Genomic DNA, 25,783 nt, shown 5'->3' with positions numbered 1-25,783 from the left:
CCCCAGGCCCCTCCTCTCTGTGACCTCAGCCCCTCCTCAGGCCTCAGCTCCCCTCTGTGACCTCACCCCCAGCCCCTCCTCTCTGTGACCTCACCCCCCAGCCCCTCCTCTCTGTGACCTCACCCCCCCAGCCCTTCCCTCTCTGTGACCTCACCCCCCCAGGCCCCTGCCCCTCTGACCCACCCCCCATACCCCCCCCCTCTGTGACCTCACCCCCCAGCCTCTCCCCCTCTGTGACCTCACCCCCCAGCCCTGCCCCCTCTCCCCCTCTGTGACCTCACCCCCCCAGCCCCTCCCTCTCTGTGACCTCACCCCCCAGCCCCTCCCTCTCTGTGACCTCACCCCAGCCCCTCCCCCTCTGTGACCTCACCCCCCAGCCCCTCCCTCTCTGTGACCTCACCCCCCAGCCCCTCCCTCTCTGTGACCTCACCCCCCCAGCCTCTCCCCCTCTGTGACCTCACCCCCCAGCCCTGCCCCCTCTCCCCCTCTGTGACTTCACCCCCCCAGCCCCTCCCTCTCTGTGACCTCACCCCCCAGCCCCTCCCTCTCTGTGACCTCACCCCCAGCCCCTCCCCCTCTGTGACCTCACCCCCCCAGCCCCTCCCTCTCTGTGACCTCACCCCCCCAGCCTCTCCCCCTCTGTGACCTCACCCCCCAGCCCTGCCCCCTCTCCCCCTCTGTGACTTCACCCCCCCAGCCCCTCCCTCTCTGTGACCTCACCCCCCAGCCCCTCCCTCTCTGTGACCTCACCCCCAGCCCCTCCCCCTCTGTGACCTCACCCCCCCAGCCCCTCCCTCTCTGTGACCTCACCCCCAGCCCCTCCCTCTCTGTGACCTCACCCCCCAGCCCCTCCCTCTCTGTGACCTCACCCCCCAGCCTCTCCCCCTCTGTGATCTCACCCCCCCAGCCTCTCCCCCTCTGTGACCTCACCCCCCAGCCCCTCCCTCTCTGTGACCTCACCCCCCAGCCCCTCCCTCTCTGTGACCTCACCCCCCAGCCCCTCCCTCTCTGTGACCTCACCCCCCCAGCCTCTCCCCCTCTGTGACCTCACCCCCCCAGCCCCTCCCTCTCTGTGACCTCACCCCCCAGCCCCTCCCTCTCTGTGACCTCACCCCCCAGCCCCTCCCTCTCTGTGACCTCACCCCCCCAGCCTCTCCCCCTCTGTGACCTCACCCCCAGCCCTGCCCCCTCTCCCCCTCTGTGACCTCACCCCCCCAGCCCCTCCCTCTCTGTGACCTCACCCCCCAGCCCCTCCCTCTCTGTGACCTCACCCCCAGCCCCTCCCCCTCTGTGACCTCACCCCCAGCCCCTCCCCCTCTGTGACCTCACCCCCCCAGCCCCTCCCTCTCTGTGACCTCACCCCCCAGCCCCTCCCTCTCTGTGACCTCACCCCCCAGCCTCTCCCCCTCTGTGACCTCACCCCCCAGCCCTGCCCCCTCTCCCCCTCTGTGACCTCACCCCCCCAGCCCCTCCCTCTCTGTGACCTCACCCCCCAGCCCCTCCCTCTCTGTGACCTCACCCCCCAGCCTCTCCCCCTCTGTGACCTCACCCCCCAGCCTCTCCCCCTCTGTGACCTCACCCCCCAGCCCTGCCCCCTCTCCCCCTCTGTGACCTCACCCCCCAGCCCCACCCTCTCTGTGACCTCACCCCCAGCCCCTCCCCCTCTGTGACCTCACCCCCCCAGCCCCTCCCTCTCTGTGACCTCACCCCCAGCCCCTCCCCCTCTGTGACCTCACCCCCCCAGCCCCTCCCTCTCTGTGACCTCACCCCCCAGCCCCTCCCTCTCTGTGACCTCACCCCCCAGCCTCTCCCCCTCTGTGACCTCACCCCCCAGCCCTGCCCCCTCTCCCCCTCTGTGACCTCACCCCCAGCCCCTCCCTCTCTGTGACCTCACCCCCCAGCCCCACCCTCTCTGTGACCTCACCCCCCAGCCCCACCCTCTCTGTGACCTCACCCCCCAGCCCCTCCCTCTCTGTGACCTCACCCCCCAGCCCCTCCCTCTCTGTGACCTCACCCCCCAGCCCCTCCCTCTCTGTGACCTCACCCCCAGCCCCTCCCTCTCTGTGACCTCACCCCCCCAGCCCCTCCCTCTCTGTGACCTCACCCCCCCAGCCCTGCCCCCTCTCCCCCTCTGTGACCTCACCCCCAGCCCCTCCCTCTCTGTGACCTCACCCCCCAGCCCCACCCTCTCTGTGACCTCACCCCCCAGCCCCTCCCTCTCTGTGACCTCACCCCCCAGCCCCACCCTCTCTGTGACCTCACCCCCCAGCCCCACCCTCTCTGTGACCTCACCCCCCAGCCCCACCCTCTCTGTGACCTCACCCCCCAGCCCCTCCCTCTCTGTGACCTCACCCCCCAGCCCCTCCCTCTCTGTGACCTCACCCCCCAGCCCCACCCTCTCTGTGACCTCACCCCCCAGCCCCTCCCTCTCTGTGACCTCACCCCCCAGCCCCTCCCTCTCTGTGACCTCACCCCCTCCCAGCCCCTTTCTCTCTGGTACAGTGACTCATTCTCCTTCTCGCTCCCGCTCTCTCTCTCAGGCACGGTGGATAAACAGACGGTGGAGATCACAAACTGCTTCTCGGTTCCACACAACGAGTCCGAGGATGAGGTAAGGTGTTCTCGAACGCAAGGACAGGAGGAGGCCCATTCAGCCCCTCGAGCCTGTTACACAGGAACAGGAGGAGGCCCATTCAGCCCCTCGAGCCTGTTACACAGGAACAGGAGGAGCCCATTCAGCCCCTCGAGCCTGTTACACAGGAACAGGAGGAGGCCCATTCAGCCCCTCGAGCCTGTTACACAGGAACAGGAGGAGGCCCATTCAGCCCCTCGAGCCCGTTACACAGGAACAGGAGGAGGCCCATTCAGCCCCTCGAGCCTGTTACACAGGAACAGGAGGAGGCCCATTCAGCCCCTCGGGCCTGTTACACAGGAACAGGAGGAGGCCCATTCAGCCCCCTCGAGCCTGTTACACAGGAACAGGAGGAGGCCCATTCAGCCCCTCGAGCCTGTTACACAGGAACAGGAGGAGCCCATTCAGCCCCTCGAGCCTGTTACACAGGAACAGGAGGAGGCCCATTCAGCCCCTCGAGCCTGTTACACAGGAACAGGAGGAGGCCCATTCAGCCCCCTCGAGCCAGTTACACAGGAACAGGAGGAGGCCCATTCAGTCCCCTCGAGCCTGTTACACAGGAACAGGAGGAGGCCCATTCAGCCCCTCGAGCCTGTTACACAGGAACAGGAGGAGGCCCATTCAGCCCCCTCGAGCCAGTTACACAGGAACAGGAGGAGGCCCATTCAGCCCCCTCGAGCCTGTTACACAGGAACAGGAGGAGGCCCATTCAGCCCCTCGAGCCTGTTACACAGCAACAGGAGGAGGCCCATTCATCCCCTCGAGCCTGTTACACAGGAACAGGAGGAGGCCCATTCAGCCCCTCGAGCCTGTTACACAGGAACAGGAGGAGGCCCATTCAGCCCCCTCGAGCCTGTTACACAGGAACAGGAGAAGGCCCATTCAGACCCTCGAGCCTGTTACACAGGAACAGGAGGAGGCCCATTCAGCCCCTCGAGCCTGTTACACAGGAACAGGAGGAGGCCCATTCAGCCCCTCGAGCCTGTTACACAGGAACAGGAGGAGGCCCATTCAGCCCCCTCGAGCCTGTTACACAGGAACAGGAGGAGGCCCATTCAGCCCCCTCGAGCCTGTTACACAGGAACAGGAGGAGGCCCATTCACAATGTTTCTACGTCAATCTTTGAAGGTAGCAGGACATTATTCATAGAGGCATAGAGTACAAAAGCAAGAGGGTTATTTTGGACCTTTTATAAATCACTAGTTAGTCCTTAGCTGGAGTATTGTGTCCAATTCGAGGCCCCACACTTTAGGAAGTACGTGAAGGCTTTGGAGAGTGTGCAGAGGAGATTGACCAGAATGGTACCGGGGATGAGGGACTTCAGTTACGTGGAGAGACTGGAGAAGCTGGGGTTGTTCTCCTTAGAGCAGAGAAGGTTAAGGGGAGATTGACCAGAATGGTACCAGGGATGAGGGACTTCAGTGATGTGGAGAGACTGGAGAAGCTGGGGTTGTTCTCCTTAGAGCAGAGAGGGTTAAGGGGAGATTGACCAGAATGGTACCAGGGATGAGGGACTTCAGTTACGGGGAGAGACTGGAGAAGCTGGGGTTGTTCTCCTTTAGAGCAGAGAAGGTTAAGAGGAGATTGACCAGAATGGTACCAGGGATGAGGGACTTCAGTGATGTGGAGAGACTGGAGAAGCTGGGATTGTTCTCCTTAGAGCAGAGAAGGTTAAGAGGAGATTGACCAGAATGGTACCAGGGATGAGGGACTTCAGTTACGTGGAGAGACTGGAGAAGCTGGGGTTGTTCTCCTTAGAGCAGAGAAGGTTAAGGGGAGATTGACCAGAATGGTACCAGGGATGAGGGACTTCAGTTACGTGGAGAGACTGGAGAAGCTGGGGTTGTTCTCCTTGGAGCAGAGAAGGTTAAGGGGAGATTGACCAGAATGGTACCAGGGATGAGGGACTTCAGTTACGTGGAGAGACTGGTGAAGCTGGGGTTGTTCTCCTTGGAGCAGAGAAGGTTAAGGGGAGATTGACCAGAATGGTACTAGGGATAAAGGACTTCAGTTACGTGGAGAGGCTGGAGAAGCTGGGGTTGTTCTCCTTAGAGCAGAGAAGGTTAAGGGGAGATTGACCAGAATGGTACCGGGGATGAGGGACTTCAGTTACGTGGAGAGACTGGAGAAGCTGGGGTTGTTCTCCTTGTAGCAGAGAATGTTTAGGGGAGATTGACCAGAATGGTACCAGGGATGAGGGACTTCAGTTACGTGGAGAGACTGGAGAAGCTGGGGTTGTTCTCCTTAGAGCAGAGAAGGTTAAGGGGAGATTGACCAGAATGGTACCGGGGATGAGGGACTTCAGTTACGTGGAGAGACTGGAGAAGCTGGGATTGTTCTCCTTGGAGCAGAGAAGGTTAAGGGGAGATTGACCAGAATGGTACCGGGGATGAGGGACTTCAGTGATGTGGAGAGACTGGAGAAGCTGGGATTGTTCTCCTTGGAGCAGAGAAGGTTAAGGGGAGATTGACCAGAATGGTACCGGGGATGAGGGACTTCAGTTACGTGGAGAGACTGGAGAAGCTGGGGTTGTTCTCCTTGGAGCAGAGAAGGTTAAGAGGAGATTGACCAAAATGGTACCAGGGATGAGGGACTTCAGTTACGTGGAGAGACTGGAGAAGCTGGGGTTGTTCTCCTTAGAGCAGAGAAGGTTAAGGGGAGATTGACCAGAATGGTACCGGGGATGAGGGACTTCAGTTACGCGGAGAGACTGGAGAAGCTGGGGTTGTTCTCCTTAGAGCAGAGAATGTTAAGGGGAGATTGACCAGAATGGTACCAGGGGTGAGGGACTTCAGTTACGTGGATAGACTGGAGAAGCTGGGGTTGTTCTCCTTAGAGCAGAGAAGGTTAAGAGGAGATTGACCAGAATGGTACCGGGGATGAGGGACTTCAGTTACGTGTAGAAGCTGGGATTGTTCTCCTTGGAGCAGAGAAGGTTAAGGGGAGATTGTCCAGAATGGTACCGGGGATGAGGGACTTCAGTTACGTGGAGAGACTGGAGAAGCTGGGGTTGTTCTCCTTAGAGCAGAGAAGGTTAAGGGGAGATTGTCCAGAATGGTACCGGGGATGAGGGACTTCAGTTGCGTGGAGAGACTGGAGAAGCTGGGATTGTTCTCCTTAGAGCAGAGAAGGTTAAGGGGAGATTGTCCAGAATGGTACCAGGGATGAGGGACTTCAGTTACGTGGAGAGACTGGAGAAGCTGGGGTTGTTCTCCTTAGAGCAGAGAAGGTTAAGGGGAGATTGACCAGAATGGTACCAGGGATGAGGGACTTCAGTTACGGGGAGAGACTGGAGAAGCTGGGATTGTTCTCCTTAGAGCAAAGAAGGTTAAGGGGAGATTGACCAGAATGGTACCAGGGATGAGGGACTTCAGTTACGTGGAGAGACTGGAGAAGCTGGGGTTGTTCTCCTTAGAGCAGAGAAGGTTAAGGGGAGATTGACCAGAATGGTACCGGGGATGAGGGACTTCAGTTATGTGGAGCGACTGTAGAAGCTGGGGTTGTTCTCCTTAGAGCAGAGAAGGTTAAGGGGAGATTGACCAGAATGGTACCAGGGATGAGGGACTTCAGTTATGTGGAGCGACTGGAGAAGCTGGGGTTGTTCTCCTTAGAGCAGAGAAGGTTAAGGGGAGATTGACCAGAATGGTACCAGGGATGAGGGACTTCAGTTACGTGGAGAGACTGGAGAAGCTGGGGTTGTTCTCCTTAGAGCAGGGAAGGTTAAGAGAAGATTTGATAGAGGTGTTCAAAATCAGGAAAGGTTTAGATAGAGTAAATAAGGAGAAACTGTTTCAAATGACTGAAGGGTCGGTAACCAGAGGACACAGATTTAAGGCGATGGGCAAAAGAACCAGAGGGGGAGATGAGGAAAAACTTTTTTACTCAGCGAGTGGTTAGGATCGGGAATACGCTGCCTGATAGGGTGGTGGAAACAGACTCAATAGGAGCCTTCCAAAGGGAACTGGATAAAAACTGGAAGGAGAAAAGATCGCAGGGATATGGGGAGCGAGCGGGGGAGTGGGACAGACTGGGTCGCTCCGAGAGAGAGACAGCGCAGACTCGATGGGCCGAATGGCCTCCTCCTCTGCTGGTTCATTCTACGATAGTCTAGAAATGACAATTCTTTCATGTATTCTGGCCTCCTCGCCCTCGCTGTCCTTCCCTCCCCCACCCCACCCCCCCTCCCTCCTACCTTCTCCCCCACCCCTCACCACGACCTCTTTCTCTTCAAACAGGTCGCTGTCGACATGGAGTTTGCCAAAAACATGTACGAGCTTCACAAAAAGGTCGCTCCCAACGAGGTCATTGTGGGTTGGTGAGTACACGTAACCAGTCAGTGTATAGATATCTCCCTGAGAGAGAGGGATTGAGACACCAGTCAGTGTATAGATATCTCCCTGAGAGAGAGGGGACTGAGAGACACCAGTCAGTGTACAGATATCTCCCTGAGAGAGAGGGGACTGAGAGACACCAGTCAGTGTACAGATATCTCCCTGAGAGAGAGGGGACTGAGAGACACCAGTCAGTGTACAGATATCTCCCTGAGGGAGAGGGGAATTAGAGACACCAGTCAGTGTACAGATATCTCCGAGGGAGAGAGGGACTGAGAGACATCAGTCAGTGGACAGATATCTCCCTGAGAGAGAGGGACTGAGAGACACCAGTCAGTGTACAGATATCTCCCTGAGAGAGAGAGGGACTGAGAGACACCAGTCAGTGTACAGATATCTCCCTGAGAGAGAGGGGACTGAGAGACACCAGTCAGTGTACAGATATCTCCCTGAGAGACAGGGACTGAGAGACACCAGTCAGTGAACAGATACCTCCCTGAGAGAGAGAGGGACTGAGTGACACCAGTCAGTGTACAGATATCTCCCTGAGAGAGAGAGGGACTGAGAGGCTCCAGTCAGCATACAGATATCTCCCTGAGAGAGAGAGGGACTGAGAGACACCAGTCAGTGTACAGATATCTCCCTGAGAGGGACCGAGAGACACCAGTCAGTGTACAGATATCCCCCTGAGAGAGAGGGGACTGAGAGACACCAGTCAGTGTACAGATATCTCCCTGAGAGAGAGGGACTGAGAGACACCAGTCAGTGTACAGATATCTCCCTGAGGGAGAGGGACTGAGAGACACCAGTCAGTGTACAGATATCTCCCTGAGAGAGAGGGACTGAGAGACACCAGTCAGTGTACAGATATCTCCCTGAGAGAGAGGGGACTGAGAGACACCAGTCAGTGTACAGATATCTCCCTGAGAGAGAGGGACTGAGAGACACCAGTCAGTGTACAGATATCTCCGAGGGAGAGAGGGACTGAGAGACATCAGTCAGTGGACAGATATCTCCCTGAGAGAGAGGGACTGAGAGACACCAGTCAGTGTACAGATATCTCCCTGAGAGAGAGAGGGACTGAGAGACACCAGTCAGTGTACAGATATCTCCCTGAGAGAGAGGGGACTGAGAGACACCAGTCAGTGTACAGATATCTCCCTGAGAGAGAGGGACTGAGAGACACCAGTCAGTGAACAGATACCTCCCTGAGAGAGAGGGACTGAGTGACACCAGTCAGTGTACAGATATCTCCCTGAGAGAGAGAGGGACTGAGTGACACCAGTCAGTGTACAGATATCTCCCTGAGAGAGAGAGGGACTGAGAGGCTCCAGTCAGCGTACAGATATCTCCCTGAGAGAGAGAGGGACTGAGAGACACCAGTCAGTGTACAGATATCTCCCTGAGAGGGACCGAGAGACACCAGTCAGTGTACAGATATCCCCCTGAGAGAGAGGGGACTGAGAGACACCAGTCAGTGTACAGATATCTCCCTGAGAGAGAGGGACTGAGAGACACCAGTCAGTGTACAGATATCTCCCTGAGGGAGAGGGACTGAGAGACACCAGTCAGTGTACAGATATCTCCCTGAGAGAGAGGGACTGAGAGACACCAGTCAGTGTACAGATATCTCCCTGAGAGAGAGGGACTGAGAGGCTCCAGTCAGTGTACAGATATCTCCCTGAGAGAGAGGGACTGAGAGACACCAGTCAGTGTACAGATATCTCCCTGAGAGAGAGGGACTGAGAGACACCAGTCAGTGTACAGATATCTCCCTGAGAGAGAGGGACTGAGAGACACCAGTCAGTGTACAGATATCTCCCTGAGAGAGAGGGACTGAGAGACACCAGTCAGTGTACAGATATCTCCCTGGGAGAGAGGGACTGAGAGACACCAGTCAGCGTACAGATATCTCCCTGAGAGAGAGGGACTGAGAGACACCAGTCAATGTACAGATATCTCCCTGAGAGAGAGGGACTGAGAGACACCAGTCAGTGTACAGATATCTCCCTGAGAGAGAGAGGGACTGAGAGACACCAGTCAGCTGTTATTAATGGGGGATTCTCATTTGATTGAACCACAGGTTTGCCACGGGACACGATATCACGGAGCATTCGGTGTTGATCCACGAATACTACAGTCGGGAAGCTCAAAATCCTGTGCATGTTACCGTGGACACGATGTTACAAGATGGGAGGATGAGCATCAAAGCTTACGTGAGGTGAGGCCCGTGCGGTCGTGAGCCCCGCGTTCACGTACACAGTTGAGGACTGGGTGTCACAGTTGAGCATTCAGCCCCTGTAGCCTGTTACACAGGAACAGGAGGAGGCCCATTCAGCCCCTGTAGCCTGTTACACAGGAACAGGAGGAGGCCCATTCAGCCCCCTCGAGCCTGTTACACAGGAACAGGAGGAGGCCCATTCAGCCCCTCGAGCCTGTTACACAGGAACAGGAGGAGGCCCATTCAGCCCCCCTCGAGCCTGTTACACAGGAACAGGAGGAGGCCATTCAGCCCCCTCGAGCCTGTTACACAGGAACAGGAGGAGGCCTATTCAGCCCCTCGGGCCTGTTACACAGGAACAGGAGGAGGCCCATTCAGCCCCCTCGAGCCTGTTACACAGGAACAGGAGGAGGCCATTCAGCCCCTCTAGCTGTTACACAGGAACAGGAGGAGGCCCAGTCAGCCCCTCGAGCCTGTTACACAGGAACAGGAGGAGGCCCATTCAACCCCCTCAAGCCTGTTACGCAGGAACAGGAGGAGGCCCATTCAGCCCCTCGAGCCTGTTACACATGAACAGGAGGAGGCCCGTTCAGCCCCCTCGAGCCTGTTACACAGGAGCAGGAGGAGGCCCATTCAGTCCCTCGAGCCTGTTACACAGGAACAGGAGGAGGCCTATTCAGCCCCTCGGGCCTGTTACACAGGAACAGGAGGAGGCCCATTCAGCCCCCTCGAGCCTGTTACACAGGAACAGGAGGAGGCCATTCAGCCCCTCTAGCTGTTACACAGGAACAAGAGGAGGCCCAGTCAGCCCCTCGAGCCTGTTACACATGAACAGGAGGAGGCCCGTTCAGCCCCCTTGAGCCTGTTACACAGGAGCAGGAGGAGGCCCATTCAGTCCCTCAAGCCTGTTACACAGGAACAGGAGGAGGCCCATTCAGCCCCCTCGAGCCTGTTACACAGGAACAGGAGGAGGCCCATTCAGTCCCCCTCGAGCCTGTTACACAGGAACAGGAGGAGGCCCATTCAGCCCCTCGAGCCTGTTACACAGGAACAGGAGGAGAACCATTCAGTCCCTCGAGCCTGTTACACAGGAACAGGAGGAGGCCCATTCAGCCCCCTCGAGCCTGTCACACAGGAACAGGAGGAGGCCCATTCAGCCCCTCGAGCCTGTTACACAGGAACAGGAGGAGGCCCATTCAGCCCCCTCGAGCCTGTTACACAGGAACAGGAGGAGGCCCATTCAGCCCCTCGAGCCTGTTACACAGGAACAGGAGGAGCCCATTCAGCCCCTCGAGCCTGCTCCGCCATTCTCTGAGACCATGGCTGATCTGTGACCTAACTCCATCCACCCGCCTTTGCCCCATATCCCTCAATATCTTTGGTTAACAGAAATCTATCAATCTCCGATTTAACAGTAACAATTGATCCCCAGCATCAATTGCCCTTTGCAGAAGAGAGTTCCAAACTTCGACCACCCTTTGTGTGTAGAAGTGTTTCCTAACATCACTCCTGAAAGGTCTGGCTCTAATTTTTAGACCGTGCCCCCTAGTCCTAGAATCCCCAACCAGCGGAAATAGTTTCTCTCTGTCTACCCAATCAGTTCCCCTTAATATCTGGAAAACCTCCATCAGATCACCTCTTAACCTTCTAAATTCCAGAGAATACAACCCTAGTTTGTGTAATCTCGTAATTTAGCCCCTCGGAGTCCGGGTATCATTCTGGTAAACCTACGCGGCGCTCCCCCCAAGGCCAGTATATCCTTCCTGAGATGTGATGCCCAGAACTGCTCACCGTGCTCCAGGTACAGAGACACTGGTTGGGGTAGAGTTGGGGGAGGTGGAGGGTGGGGGGTTGAATCGGAAGATTGAATTGAATCAGGGGGAGACAGTTGATGCTGCAGGACTAGCAGTAGTTAAAGAGCCGCCGCGATTGAGTGGTGCTGGAGGGGTGTAGCTTCCAAAAGCTCTTTATAATAATGTGTCCGTGACAACACGAACCACTCTGGGTACAGGTATATTGTGTATCAGTGAAACAGGTTTATTAAGCATTCACCATCCAGGACAAAGAAGTCATACTTAACAAGGAGATAGTCACAGTCTGTTCGTTTGAGCCTCGGCGTTCCTTCCGAGCGACTGTGGCGCGGTCTCTTTATTCTCTTGCTGTGTTCTGTTGACTGAAGCTCGCTTCTCTGGGTTCTTGCTGCGTTCTGTTGACTGAAGCTCGCTTCTCTGGGTTCTTGCTGTGTTCTGTTGACTGAAGCTCGCTTCTCTGGGTTCTTGCTGCATTCCGTTGAATGAAGCTCGCTTCTCTGGGTTCTTGCTGCGTTCTGTTGACTGAAGCTCACTTCTCTGGGTTCTTGCTGCGTTCTGTTGACTATATTGTCCTTGGACCCCAGCTATTCACAATATATATTAATGATCTAGACAAGGGAACTAGATGTAATATCTCCAAATTTGCAGACGACACAAAGCTGGGTGGGCGTGTGTGCTGTGAGGAGGATGCTGAGAAACTCCAGGATGATGTGGACAGGTTGGGTGATTGGGCAGAAGCATGGCAGATGCAGTATAATGTGGATAAATGTGAGGTTATCCACTTTGGTGGCAAAAACAGGAAGGCAGATTATTATCTGAAGGGCAATAGATTGGGAGAAGGGGAAGTGCAATGAGACCTGGGTGTTCTTGTGCACCAGTCGCTGAAGGTAAGCATGCAGGTGCAGCAGGCGGTTAAGAAGGCAAATTGTATGTTGGCCTTCGTAGCGAGAGGGTTCGAGTACAGGAACAAGGATGTCTTGCTGCAGTTGTACAGGGCCTTGGTGAGACCACATCTTCAGTATTGTGTGCAGTTTTGGTCACCTTACCTGAGGAATGATGTTCTTGCCATGGAGGGAGTGCAGCGAAGATTCACCAGACTGATACCTGGGATGGCAGGAATGACGTATGAGGAGAGATTGGGTCGATTGGGCTTGTACTCGCTGAAGTTTAGAAGAATGAGAGGGGATCTCATTGAAACTTATAAAATTCTGACAGGACTGGACAGACTAGATGCAGGAAGGATGTTCCCAATGGCGGGGGAGTCCAGAACCAGGGGTCACAGTCTAAGGATAAGGGGGAAGCCATTTAGGACAGAGATGAGGCGGAATTTCTTCACCCAGAGAGTGGTGAACCTGTGGAATTCTCTACCACAGAAGGCAGGAGAGGCCAATTCATTAAATATATTCAAGAAGGAGTTGGATATATTTCTTAAGGCTAAAGGGATCAAGGGGTATGGGGAGAAGGCAGGGACAGGGTACTGAATTTGGATGATCAGCCATGATCGCATTGAATGGTGGAGCAGGCTCGAGGGGCCGAATGGCCTACTCCTGCTCCTATCTTCTAAGTTTCTATAGGTATAAGTAAAACAGGTTTATTAAGCATTCACCATCCAGTACAAAGAAGTCATACTTAACAAAGAGATAGTCACAGTCTGTTCGTTTGAGCCTCGGCGTTCCTTCCGAGTGACTGGCGCGGTCCCTTTCTTCTCTTGCTGTGTTCTGTTGACTGGAGCTTGCTTCTCTGGGTTCTTGCTCCGTTCTGTTGACTGAAACTCGCTTCTCTGGGTTCTTGCTGCGTTCTGTTGACTGAAGCTCGCTTCTCTGGGTTCTTGCTGCATTCTGTTGACTGATGCTCGCTTCTCTGGGTTCTTGCTGTGTTCTGTTGACTGCGGCTTGCTTGTCTGGGTTCTTGCTGTGTTCTGTTGACTGAAGCTCGCTTCTCTGGGTTCTTGCTGTGTTCTGTTGACTGAAGCTCGCTTCTCTGGGTTCTTGCTGTGTTCTGTTGACTGAAGCTCGCTTCTCTGGGTTCTTGCTGTGTTCTGTTGACTGAAGCTCGCTTCTCTGGGTTCTTGCTGTGTTCCGTTGTCCTGAAGCTCGCTTCTGTGGGTTCTTGCTGCGTTCTGTCGACTGACGCTCCTCCGACTCTGGTTCGCGCTGCCTTCAGTGTTCAACATCTCTATCTTTATGCACTTTTCCTTCTTTTGCTTACGTGACAACAACGAGACCACACCTTGAGTATTGTGTGCAGTTTTGGTCGCCTTATCTGAGGAAGGATGTTTTTGCCATGGAGGGACTGCAGCGAAGATTCACCAGACTGATACCTGGGATGGCAGGAACGACGTATGAAGAGAGATTGGGTCGATTGGGCTTGTATTCGCTAGAGTTTAGAAGAATGAGAGGTAGGGGTGTAGGGGCTGGATGAGGTTACAGAGATAGGGAGAGGTTGTAGGGGTTGTAGGGGCTGGAGGAGGTTACAGAGATAGGGAGGGGTTGTAGGGGTTGGAGGAGGTTACAGAGATAGGGAGGGCTGGAGGAGGTTACAGAGATAGGGAGGGGTGTAGGGGCTGGAGGATGTTACAGAGATAGGGAGTGGTGTAGGGGCTGGAGGAGGTTACAGAGATAGGGAGGGGTGTAGGGCTGGAGGAGTTACAGAGATAGGGAGGGGTGTAGGAGCTGGAGGAGGTTACAGAGATAGGGAGGGGTGTAGGGGCTGGAGGAGGTTACAGAGATAGGGAGGGGTGTAGGGGCTGGAGGAGGTTACAGAGTTAGGGAGGGTTGTAGGGGCTGGAGGAGGTTACAGAGATAGGGAGGGTTGTAGGGGCTGGAGGAGGTTACAGAGATAGGGAGGGGTGTTGGGGCTGGAGGAGGTTACAGAGATAGGGAGGGGTGTCGGGGCTGGAGGAGGTTACAGAGATAGGGAGGGGTGTAGGGGCTAGAGGAGGTTACAGAGATAGGGAGGGGTGTAGGGGCTGGAGGAGGTTACAGAGATAAGGAGGGGGGTAGGGGCTGGAGGAGGTTACAGAGAAGGGAGGGTTGTAGGGGCTGGAGGAGGTTACAGAGATAGGGAGGGGTGTAGGCGCTGGAGGTGGTTACAGAGATAGGGAGGGGCGAAGGCCATGGAGGGATTTGAGAACAAGGATGAGAATTTTAAAATCGAGGCGCTGCTTAACCGGGAGTCATGTAGGTCAGCGAGCACGGGGTGATGGGTGAACGGGACTCGGTGCGAGTTAGGACTTGGGGCAGCAGAGTTTTGGATGACCTGATTGTATCTGGCCAGCGTTTGTGATTGTTAAGTCTCTCTCTCTCTCTCTCTCTCATTCACAGCACGCCCCTGGGAGTCCCTGGCAAAACTATGGGTGTGATGTTCACACCGCTGACAGTGAAATATGTATATTACGACACGGAGAGAATTGGAAGTAAGAATCAATTCACTAAACCTCCTCCAGCCCCTACACCCCTCCCTATCTCTGCAACCTCCTCCAGCCCCTACACCCCTCCCTATCTCTGTAAGCTCCTCCAGTCCCTACAACCCTCCCTATCTCTGTAACCTCCTCCAGCCCCTACAACCCTCCCTATCTCTGTAACCTCCTCCAGCCCCTACACCCCTCCCTATCTCTGTAACCTCCGCCAGCCCCTACACCCCTCCCTATCTCTGTAACCTCCACCAGCCCCTACACCCCTCCCTATCTCTGTAACCTCCTCCAGTCCCTACAACCCTCCCTATCTCTGTAACCTCCTCCAGCCCTACAACCCTCCCTAACTCTGTAACCTCCTCCAGCCCCTACAACCTTCCCTATCTCTGTAACCTCCTCCAGCCCCTACACCCCTCCCTATCTCTGTAACCTCCACCAGCCCCTACACCCCTCCCTATCTCTGTAACCTCCTCCAGTTCCTACACCCCTCCCTATCTCTGTAACCTCCTCCAGCCCCTACACCCCTCCCTATCTCTGTAACCTCCTCCAGCCCCTACAACCCTCCCTACCTCTGTAACCTCCTCCAGCCCCTACACCCCTCCCTATCTCTGTAACCTCCTCCAGCCCATACACCCCACCCTATCTCTCTAACCTCCTCCAGCCCCTACACCCCTCCCTATCTCTGTAACCTCCTCCAGCCCCTACAACCTCCCTATCTCTGTAACCTCCTCCAGCCCTACACCCCTCCCTATCTCTGTAACCTCCTCCAGCCCTACAACCCTCCCTATCTCTGTAACCTCCTCCAGCCCCTACACCCCTCCCTATCTCTCTAACCTCCTCCAGCCCCTACACCCCTCCCTATCTCTAACCTCCTCCAGCCCCTACAACCTCCCTATCTCTGTAACCTCCTCCAGCCCTACACCCCTCCCTATCTCTGTAACCTCCTCCAGCCCCTACACCCCTTCCAATCTCTGTAAACTCCTCCAGTCCCTACACCCCTCCCTATCTCTGTAACCTCCTCCAGCTCCTACGCCCCTCCCAATCTCTGTAACCACCTCCAGCCCCTACACCCCTCCCTATCTCTGTAACCTCCACCAGCCCCTACAACCCTCCCTATCTCTGTAACCTCCTCCAGCACCTACATGCCTCCCTATCTCTGTAACCTCCTCCAGCACCTACATGCCTCCCTATCTCTGTAACCTCCTCCAGCCCCTTCAACCCTCCCTATCTCTGTAACCTCCTCCATCTCTATCCTTGGTGAGGGACGGGACCGAGAGGCTCCTGTCTCCAGACTCCTCTCAGTGAGGGACAGGACCGAGAGGCTCCTGTCTCCAGACTCACTCGGTGAGGGACAGGACCGAGAGGCTCCTGTCTCCAGACTCCCCTCGGTGAAGGACAGGACCGAGAGGCTCCTGTCTGTGGACTCCCGTCAGTGAGGGACAGGACCGAGAGGCTCCTGTCTCCGGACTCCCCTCGGTGAGGGACAGGACCGAGAGGCTCCTGTCTCCAGACTCCCCTCGGTGAGGGACAGGACAGAGAGGCTCCTGTCTCCAGACTCACTCAGTGAGGGACAGGACCGAGAGGCTCCTGTCTCCAGACTCACTCGGTGAGGGACAGGACCGAGATGCTCCTGTCTCCAGATTCAATCGGTGAGGGACAGGACCGAGAGGCTCCTGTCTCCAGACTCCCCTCGGTGAGGGACAGGACCGAGAGGCTCCTGTCTCCAGACTCACTCAGTGAGGGACAGGACTGAGAGGCTCCTGTCTCCAGACTCCCCTCAGTGAGGGACAGGACTGAGAGGCTCCTGTCTCCAGACTACCCTCGGTGAGGGACAGGACAGAGAGGCTCCTGTCTCCAGACTCACTCAGTGAGGGACAGGACCGAGAGGCTCCTGTCTCCAGACTCACTCGGTGAGGGACAGGACCGAGAGGCTCCTGTCTCCAGACTCCCCTCAGTGAGGGACAGGACCGAGATGCTCCTGTCTCCAGACTCACTCGGTGAGGGACAGGACCGAGAGGCTCCTGTCTCCAGACTCCCCTCAGTGAGGGACAGGACCGAGATGCTCCTGTCTCCAGACTCACTCGGTGAGGGACAGGACCGAGAGGCTCCTGTCTCCAAACTCACTCAGTGAGGGACAGGACCGAGAGGCTCCTGTCTGTGGACTCCCGTCAGTGAGGGACAGAACCGAGAGGCTCCTGTCTCCAGACTCCCCTCAGTGAGGGACAGGACCGAGAGGCTCCTGTCTCCAGACTCACTCAGTGAGGGACAGGACCGAGAGGCTCCTGTCTCCAGACTCCCCTCGGTGAGGGACAGGACCGAGAGGCTCCTGTCTCCAGACTCCCCTCGGTGAGGGACAGGACCGAGAGGCTCCTGTCTCCAGACTCACTCAGTGAGTGACAGGACCGAGAGGCTCCTGTCTCCAGACTCACTCAGTGAGGGGCAGGACCGAGAGGCTCCTGTCTCCAGACTCCCCTCGGTGAGGGACAGGACCGAGAGGCTCCTGTCTCCAGACTCACTCAGTGAGGGACAGGACCGAGAGGCTCCTGTCTCCAGACTCCCCTCAGTGAGGGACAGGACCGAGAGGCTCCTGTCTCCAGACTCCCCTCGGTGAGGGACAGGACCGAGAGGCTCCTGTCTGTGGACTCCCGTCAGTGAGGGACGGGACCGAGAGGCTCCTGTCTCCAGACTCCCGTCAGTGAGGGACAGGACCGAGAGGCTCCTGTCTCCAGACTCCCCTCGGTGAGGGACAGGACCGAGAGGCTCCTGTCTGTGGACTCCCGTCAGTGAGGGACAGGACCGAGAGGCTCCTGTCTGTGGACTCCCGTCAGTGAGGGACAGGACCGAGAGGCTCCTGTCTCCAGACTCACTCAGTGAGGGACAGGACCGAGAGGCTGTTTCCCCCTTGGCTGGGGAGTCAAGAACCAGGGGCCACAGGCTCAGGATAAGGGGTCGGCCATTTTGGACTGAGATGAGGAGGAATTTCTTCACTCAGAGGGTGGTTAATCCTTGGAATTCTCGACCCCAGGGGGCTGTGGAGGCTCAGTCATTGAGTATATCCAAGGCAGAGTTCGACAGATTTTCTGGATACTCAGGGGATAGGTTGAGAAAGTGAAGGTGAGGTAGATGATCAGCCATGATCTCATTGAATGGCGGAGCAGGCTCGAGGGGCTGAACGGCCTCCTCCTGCTCCTATCTTTCTATGCTCGGTTTTAACTCTTCCCTCTCTCTCTCTCTCTCTTTTCCTCCCCCGCAGTCGATGTGATTCAGAGAACCCGAACCAGCCCAGGGCGGACAATCAGCTTGTCCAGTGACCTTCAGCAGGTGGGCAGCTCGGCAGCCCGTATCCAGGACATGCTGACCACAGTCCTGCAGTACACAGAAGAGGTTCTGGTGAGTTTAGCCGAGCCACCTTCAACATTTCGGTACCCCAGCCACCGGCTCCATCCCTCCCTCCCATCCACCGACTCCCATTCAGCCCCCTCGAGCCTGTTACACAGGAACAGGAGGAGGCCCATTCTCGAGCCTGTTACACAGGAACAGGAGGAGGCCCATTCAGCCCCTCGAGCCTGTTACACAGAAACAGGAGGAGGCCCATTCAGCCCCCTCGAGCCTGTTACACAGGAACAGGAGGAGGCCCATTCAGCCCCTCGAGCCTGTTACACAGGAACAGGAGGAGGCCCATTCAGCCCCCTCGAGCCAGTTACACAGGAACAGGAGGAGGCCCATTCAGCCCCCTTGAGCCTGTTACACAGGAACAGGAGGAGGCCCATTCAGCCCCTCGAGCCTGTTACACAGCAACAGGAGGAGGCCCATTCAGCCCCCTCGAGCCTGTTACACAGGAACAGGAGGAGGCCCATTCAGCCCCCTCGAGCCTGTTACACAGGAACAGGAGGAGGCCCATTCAGCCCCTCGAGCCTGTTACACAGGAACAGGAGGAGGCCCATTCAGCCCCCTCGAGCCTGTTACACAGGAACAGGAGGAGGCCCATTCAGTCCCCTCGAGCCTGTTACACAGGAACAGGAGGAGGCCATTCAGCCCCTCGAGCCTGTTACACAGGAACAGGAGGAGGCCCATTCAGCCCCCTCGAGCCTGTTACACAGGATCAGGAGGAGCCCCATACAGCCCTCGAGCCTGTTACACAGGAACAGGAGGAGGCCCATTCAGCCCCTCGGGCCTGTTACACAGGAACAGGAGGAGGCCCATTCAGCCCCCTTGAGCCTGTTACACAGGATCAGGAGGAGCCCCATACAGCCCTCGAGCCTGTTACACAGGAACAGGAGGAGGCCCATTCAGCCCCTCGGGCCTGTTACACAGGAACAGGAGGAGGCCCATTCAGCCCCCTTGAGCCTGTTACACAGGAACAGGAGGAGGCCCATTCAGCCCCTCGAGCCTGTTACACAGGAACAGGAGGAGGCCCATTCAGCCCCCTCGAGCCTGTTACACAGGAACAGGAGGAGGTCCATTCAGCTCCTCGAGCCTGTTACACAGGAACAGGAGGAGGCCCATTCAGCCCCTCGAGCCTGTTACACAGGAACAGGAGGAGGCCCATTCAGCCCCCTCGAGCCTGTTACACAGGAACAGGAGGAGGCCCATTCAGCCCCTCGAGCCTGTTACACAGGAACAGGAGGAGGCCCATTCAGCCCCTCGAGCCTGTTACACAGGAACAGGAGGAGGCCCATTCAGCCCCTTGAGCCTGTTACACAGGAACAGGAGGAGGCCCATTCAGCCCCTCGAGCCTGTTACACAGGAACAGGAGGAGGCCAGGCCTTGCTGCATGCGGACACGGACTGCTTCATCAGCCCATGCTCAGTTAATTGATCCTCTCTCTCTCTCTCTCTCTTTCTCCAGTCAGGGAAGGTAATTGCTGACAATACAGTCGGGAGATTTCTCATTGATCTTGTCAACAAGGTTCCGAAGATTTCAGCCCCGGACTTTGAGGCCATGTTGAACAGTAACATCAATGTAAGTCCCCAAATTTATTCTAATCGAGGGGTTCGGGGGGTTTATATATAGAATAACAGATACCCGGGAGTGAGTTACAGGCTGGAATCTAATCGATGGGTTCAGGGGGTTTATATATAGAATAACAGATACCCGGGAGTGAGTTACAGGCTGGAATCTAATCGAGGGGTTCGGGGGGTTTATATATAGACTAACAGATACCCAGGAGTGAGTTACAGGCTGGAATCTAATCGAGGGGTTCGGGGGGGTTTATATATAGAGTAACAGATACCCGGGAGTGAGTTACAGGCTGGAATCTAATCGAGGGGTTCGGGGGGTTTATATATAGAATAACAGATACCCGGGAGTGAGTTACAGGCTGCAATCTAATCGAGGGGTTCGGGGGGGGTTATATATAGAATAACAGATACCCGGGAGTGAGTTACAGACTGGAATCTAATCGAGGGGTTCGGGGGGGTTTATATAGAGAATAACAGATACCCAGGAGTGAGTTACAGGCTGGAATCTAATCGAGGGGTTCGGGGGGCTTATATATAGATTAACAGATACACGGGAGTGAGTTACAGGCTGGAATCTAATCGAGGGGTTCGGGGGGGTTTATATATAGAATAACAGATACCCGGGAGTGAGTTACAGGCTGGAATCTAATCGAGGGGTTCGGAGGGTTTATATATAGAATAACAGATACCCGGGAGTGAGTTACAGGCTGCAATCTAATCGAGGGGTTTTGGGGGGGGGGTTATATATAGAATAACAGATACCCGGGAGTGAGTTACAGGCTGGAATCTAATCGAGGGGTTCGGGAGGGTTTATATAGAGAATAACAGATACCCAGGAGTGAGTTACAGGCTGGAATCTAATCGAGGGGTTCGGGGGGCTAATATATAGAATAACAGATACCCGGGAGTGAGTTACAGGCTGGAATCTAATCGAAGGGTTCGGGGGGGTTTATATATAGAATAACAGATATCCGGGAGCGAGTTACAGGCTCGAATCTAATCGAGGGATTTGGGGGGTGGGGTTTATATATAGAATAACAGATACCCGGGAGTGAGTTACAGGCTGGAATCTAATCGAGGGGTTTGGGGGGGTTTATATATAGAATAACAGATACCCGGGAGTGAGTTACAGGCTGGAATCTAATCGAGGGGTTCGGGGGGTTTATATATAGAATAACAGATACCCGGGAGTGAGTTACAGAATGGAATCTAATCGAGGGGTTCGGGGGGTTTATATATAGAATAACAGATACCCGGGAGTGAGTTACAGACTGGAATCTAATCGAGGGGTTCGGGGGGTTTATATATAGAATAACAGATACCCGGGAGTGAGTTACAGGGTGGAATCTAATCGGGGGTCCAGGAGGGTTTATATATAGAATAACAGATACCCGGGAGTGAGTTACAGCCTGGAATCTAATCGAGGGGTTCGGGAGGGTTTATATAGAGAATAACAGATACCCAGGAGTGAGTTACAGGCTGGAATCTAATCGAGGGGTTCGGGGGGCTAATATATAGAATAACAGATACCCGGGAGTGAGTTACAGGCTGGAATCTAATCGAAGGGTTCGGGGGGGTTTATATATAGAATAACAGATATCCGGGAGCGAGTTACAGGCTCGAATCTAATCGAGGGATTTGGGGGGTGGGGTTTATATATAGAATAACAGATACCCGGGAGTGAGTTACAGGCTGGAATCTAATCGAGGGGTTTGGGGGGGTTTATATATAGAATAACAGATACCCGGGAGTGAGTTACAGGCTGGAATCTAATCGGGGGGTTTATATATAGAATAACAGATACCCGGGAGTGAGTTACAGAATGGAATCTAATCGAGGGGTTCGGGGGGTTTATATATAGAATAACAGATACCCGGGAGTGAGTTACAGACTGGAATCTAATCGAGGGGTTCGGGGGGTTTATATATAGAATAACAGATACCCGGGAGTGAGTTACAGGGTGGAATCTAATCGGGGGTCCAGGAGGGTTTATATATAGAATAACAGATACCCGGGAGTGAGTTACAGCCTGGAATCTAATCGAGGGGTTCGGGAGGTTTATATATAGAATAACAGATACCCGGGAGTGAGTTACAGGCTGGAATCTAATCGAGGGGTTCGGGGGGGTTTATATATAGAATAACAGATACCCGGGAGTGAGTTACAGGCTGGAATCTAATCGAGGGGTTCGGGGGGGTTTATATATAGAATAACAGATACCCGGGAGTGAGTTACAGGCTGGAATCTAATCGAAGGGTTCGGGGGGGTTTATATATAGAATAACAGATACCCGGGAGTGAGTTACAGACTGGAATCTAATCGAGGGGTTCAGGGGGTTTATATATAGAATAACAGATACCCGGGAGTGAGTTACAGGCTGGAATCTAATCGAGGGGTTCGGGGGGTTTATATACAGAATAACAGATGCCCGGGAGTGAGTTACAGGCTGAAATCTAATCGAGGGGTTCAGGGGGTTTATATACAGAATAACAGATACCCGGGAGTGAGTTACAGGCTGGAATCTAATCGAGGGGTTCGGGGGGTTTATATATAGAATAACAGATACCCGGGAGTGAGTTACAGGCTGGAATCTAATCGATGGGTTCGGGGGGTTTATATATAGAATAACAGATACCCGGGAGTGAGTTACAGGCTGGAATCTAATCGAGGGGTTCGGGGGGTTTATATATAGAATAACAGATACCCGGGAGTGAGTTACAGGCAGGAATCTAATCGAGGGGTTCAGGGGGTTTATATATAGAATAACAGATACCCGGGAGTGAGTTACAGACTGGAATCTAATCGAGGGTTCGGGGGGTTTATATATAGAATAACAGATACCCGGGAGTGAGTTACAGGCTGGAATCTAATCGAGGGGTTCAGGGGGTTTATATATAGAATAACAGATACCCGGGAGTGAGTTACAGGCTGGAATCTAATCGAGGGGTTCGGGGGGGGTTTATATATAGAATAACAGATACCCGGGAGTGAGTTACAGGCTGGAATCTAATCGAGGGTTCGGGGGGTTTATATATAGAATAACAGATACCCGGGAGTGAGTTACAGGCTGGAATCTAATCGAGGGGTTCGGGGAGTTTATATATAGAATAACAGATACTCGGGAGAGAGTTACAGGCTGGAATCTAATCGAGGGGTTCGGGGGGTTTATATATAGAATAACAGATACCCGGGAGTGAGTTACAGGCTGGAATCTAATCGAGGTGTTCGGGGGGTTTATATATAGAATAACAGATACCCGGGAGTGAGTTACAGGCTGGAATCTAATCGAGGGGTTCGGGGGGTTTATATATAGAATAACAGATACTCGGGAGTGAGTTACAGGCTGGAATCTAATCGGGGGGTTCGGGGGGTTTATATATAGAATAACAGATACCCGGGAGTGAGTTACAGGCTGGAATCTAATCGAGGGGTTCGGGGGTTTTATATATAGAATAACAGATACCCAGGAGTGAGTTACAGGCTGGAATCTAATCGAGGGGTTCGGGGGGGTTTATATATAGAATAACACATACCCGGGAGTGAGTTACAGGCTGGAATCTAATCGAGGGGTTCAGGGGGTTTATATATCGAATAACAGATACCCGGGAGTGAGTTACAGGCTGGAATCTAATCGAGGGGTTCGGGGGGTTTATATATAGAATAACAGATACCCGGGAGTGAGTTACAGGCTGGAATCTAATCGAGGGGTTCAGGGGGTTTATATATAGAATAACAGATACCCGGGAGTGAGTTACAGGCTGGAATCTAATCGAGGGATTCGGGGGGTTTATATATAGAATAACAGATACCCGGGAGTGAGTTACAGGCAGGAATCTAATCGAGGGGTTCAGGGGGTTTATATATAGAATAACAGATACCCGGGAGTGAGTTACAGACTGGAATCTAATCGAGGGTTCGGGGGGTTTATATATAGAATAACAGATACCCGGGAGTGAGTTACAGGCTGGAATCTAATCGAGGGGTTCAGGGGGTTTATATATAGAATAACAGATACCCGGGAGTGAGTTACAGGCTGGAATCTAATCGAGGGGTTCGGGTGGGGTTTATATATAGAATAACAGATACCCGGGAGTGAGTTACAGGCTGGAATCTAATCGAGGGTTCGGGGGGTTTATATATAGAATAACACATACCCGGGAGTGAGTTACAGGCTGGAATCTAATCGAGGGGTTCGGGGGGTTTATATATAGAATAACAGATACTCGGGAGTGAGTTACAGGCTGGAATCTAATCGAGGGGTTCGGGGGGGTTTATATATAGAATAACAGATAGACGGGAGTGAGTTACAGGCTGGAATCTAATCGAGGGGTTCGGGGGGGGTTATATATAGAATAACAGATACCCGGGAGTGAGTTACAGGCTGGAATCTAATCGAGGGGTTCGGGGGGATTTATATATAGAATAAAAGATAACCTGGAGTGAGTTACAGGCTGGAATCTAATCGAGGGGTTCGGGAGGGTTTATATATAGAATAACAGATACCCGGGAGTGAGTTACAGGCTGCAATCTAATCGAGGGGTTCGGGGGGTGGTTATATATAGAATAACAGATACCCGGGAGTGAGTTACAGACTGGAATCTAATCGAGGGGTTCGGGGGGGTTTATATCGAGAATAACAGATACCCAGGAGTGAGTTACAGGCTGGAATCTAATCGAGGGGTTCGGGGGGTTTATATACAGAATAACAGATACCCGGGAGTGAGTTGCAGGCTGGAATCTAATCGAGGGGTTCGGGGGGTTTATATATAGAATAACAGATACTCGGGAGAGAGTTACAGGCTGGAATCTAATCGAGGGGTTCGCGGGGCTTATATATAGAATAACAGATACACGGGAGTGAGTTGCAGGCTGGAATCTAATCGAGGGGTTCGGGGGGGTTTATATATAGAATAACAGATACCCGGGAGTGAGTTACAGGCTGGAATCTAATCGAGGGGTTCGGGGGGGTTTATATATAGAATAACAGATACCCGGGAGTGAGTTACAGGCTGGAATCTAATCGAGGGGTTCGGGGGCTTTATACATAGAATAACAGATAGCCGGGAGTGAGTTACAGGCTGGAATCTAATCGAGGGGTTCGGGGAGGGTTATATATAGAATAACAGATACCCGGGAGTGAGTTACAGGCTGGAATCTAATCGAGGGGTTCGGGGGGGTTTATATATAGAATAAAAGATAACCTGGAGTGAGTTACAGGCTGGAATCTAATCGAGGGGTTCGGGAGGGTTTATATATAGAATAACAGATACCCGGGAGTGAGTTACAGGCTGCAATCTAATCGAAGGGTTCGGGGGGTTTATATATAGAATAACAGATACCCGGGAGTGAGTTACAGGCTGGAATCCAATCGAGGGGTTCGGGGGGTTTATATATAGAATAACAGATACCCAGGAGTGAGTTACAGGCTGGAATCTAATCGAGGGGTTCGGGGGTTTATATTTTGAATAACAGATACCCGGGAGTGAGTGACAGGCTGGAATCTAATCGAGGGGTTCAGGGGGGTTTATATATAGAATAACAGATACCCGGGGGTGAGTCACAGGCTGGAATCTAATCGAGAGGTTCGGGGGGTTTATATATAGAATAACAGATACCCGGGAGTGAGTTACAGGCTGGAATCTAATCAAGGGGTTCGGGGGGTTTATATATAGAATAACAGATACCCGGGAGTGAGTTACAGGCTGGAATCTAATCCAGGGGTTCGGGGGTTTATATATAGAATAACAGATACCCGGGAGTGAGTTACAGGCAGGAATCTAACCGAGGGGTTCGGGGGGTTTATCTATAGAATAACAGGTACCTGGGAGTGAGTTACAGGCTGCAATCTAATCGAGGGGTTCGGGGGGGTTTATATATATATATAACAGATACCCGGGAGTGAGTTACAGGCTGGAATCTAATCGAGGGGTTTGGGGGGGTTTATATATAGAATAACAGATACCCGGGAGTGAGTTACAGGCTGGAATCTAATCGAGGGGTTCGGGGGGTTTATATATAGAATAACAGATACCCGGGAGTGAGTTACAGGCTGGAATCTAATCGAGGGGTTCGGTGGGGTTTATATATAGAATAACAGATACGCGGGAGTGAGTTACAGGCTGGAATCTAATCGAGGGGTTCGGGGGGTTTATATATAGAATAACAGATACCCGGGAGTGAGTTACAGGCTGGAATCTAATCGAGGGGTTCGTGGGGTTTATATATAGAATAACACATACCCGGGAGTGAGTTACAGGCTGGAATCTAATCGCGGGGTTCGGGGAGGTTTTTTTATAGACTAACAGATACCCGGGAGTGAGTTACAGGCTGAAATCTAATCGAGGGGTTCGGGGGGTTTATATATAGAATAACAGATACCCGGGAGTGAGTTACAGGCTGGAATCTAATCGAGGGG

General features: G+C 53.9%; 2 protein-coding genes across 2 annotated transcripts in view; one reads left to right on the top strand and one right to left on the bottom strand.

Moving 5' to 3' along the window:
* LOC147087088 (vang-like protein 2) overlaps positions 1-6,881 on the bottom strand; it is a 50,924-nt gene extending 44,043 nt beyond the window's left edge. The window contains exon 1 of the mRNA XM_085978039.1: positions 6,844-6,881. Coding sequence (XP_085834165.1) covers positions 6,844-6,881 — 38 coding nt within the window. The remainder of the gene's footprint in view (positions 1-6,843) is intronic.
* The window catches only part of eif3f (eukaryotic translation initiation factor 3, subunit F), a 35,013-nt gene continuing 11,758 nt past the window's right edge, over positions 2,529-25,783 (top strand). The window contains exons 1-6 of the mRNA XM_085978198.1: positions 2,529-2,611; positions 6,868-6,947; positions 9,047-9,184; positions 14,319-14,410; positions 17,661-17,797; positions 19,256-19,369. Of these exons, the coding sequence (XP_085834324.1) occupies positions 6,880-6,947; positions 9,047-9,184; positions 14,319-14,410; positions 17,661-17,797; positions 19,256-19,369 (549 nt within the window). The 5' untranslated portion in view covers positions 2,529-2,611; positions 6,868-6,879. The remainder of the gene's footprint in view (positions 2,612-6,867; positions 6,948-9,046; positions 9,185-14,318; positions 14,411-17,660; positions 17,798-19,255; positions 19,370-25,783) is intronic.

Source organism: Somniosus microcephalus, unplaced genomic scaffold (genome assembly GCF_052327205.1).
Source record: "Somniosus microcephalus isolate GS21.2 unplaced genomic scaffold, FLI_Smic_1.0 unresolved_chr6, whole genome shotgun sequence".
NCBI lineage: Eukaryota > Metazoa > Chordata > Chondrichthyes > Squaliformes > Somniosidae > Somniosus > Somniosus microcephalus.
The sequence above is the reverse complement of the archived record's forward strand: the minus strand, read 5'-3'. Positions and strand labels throughout refer to the sequence as shown.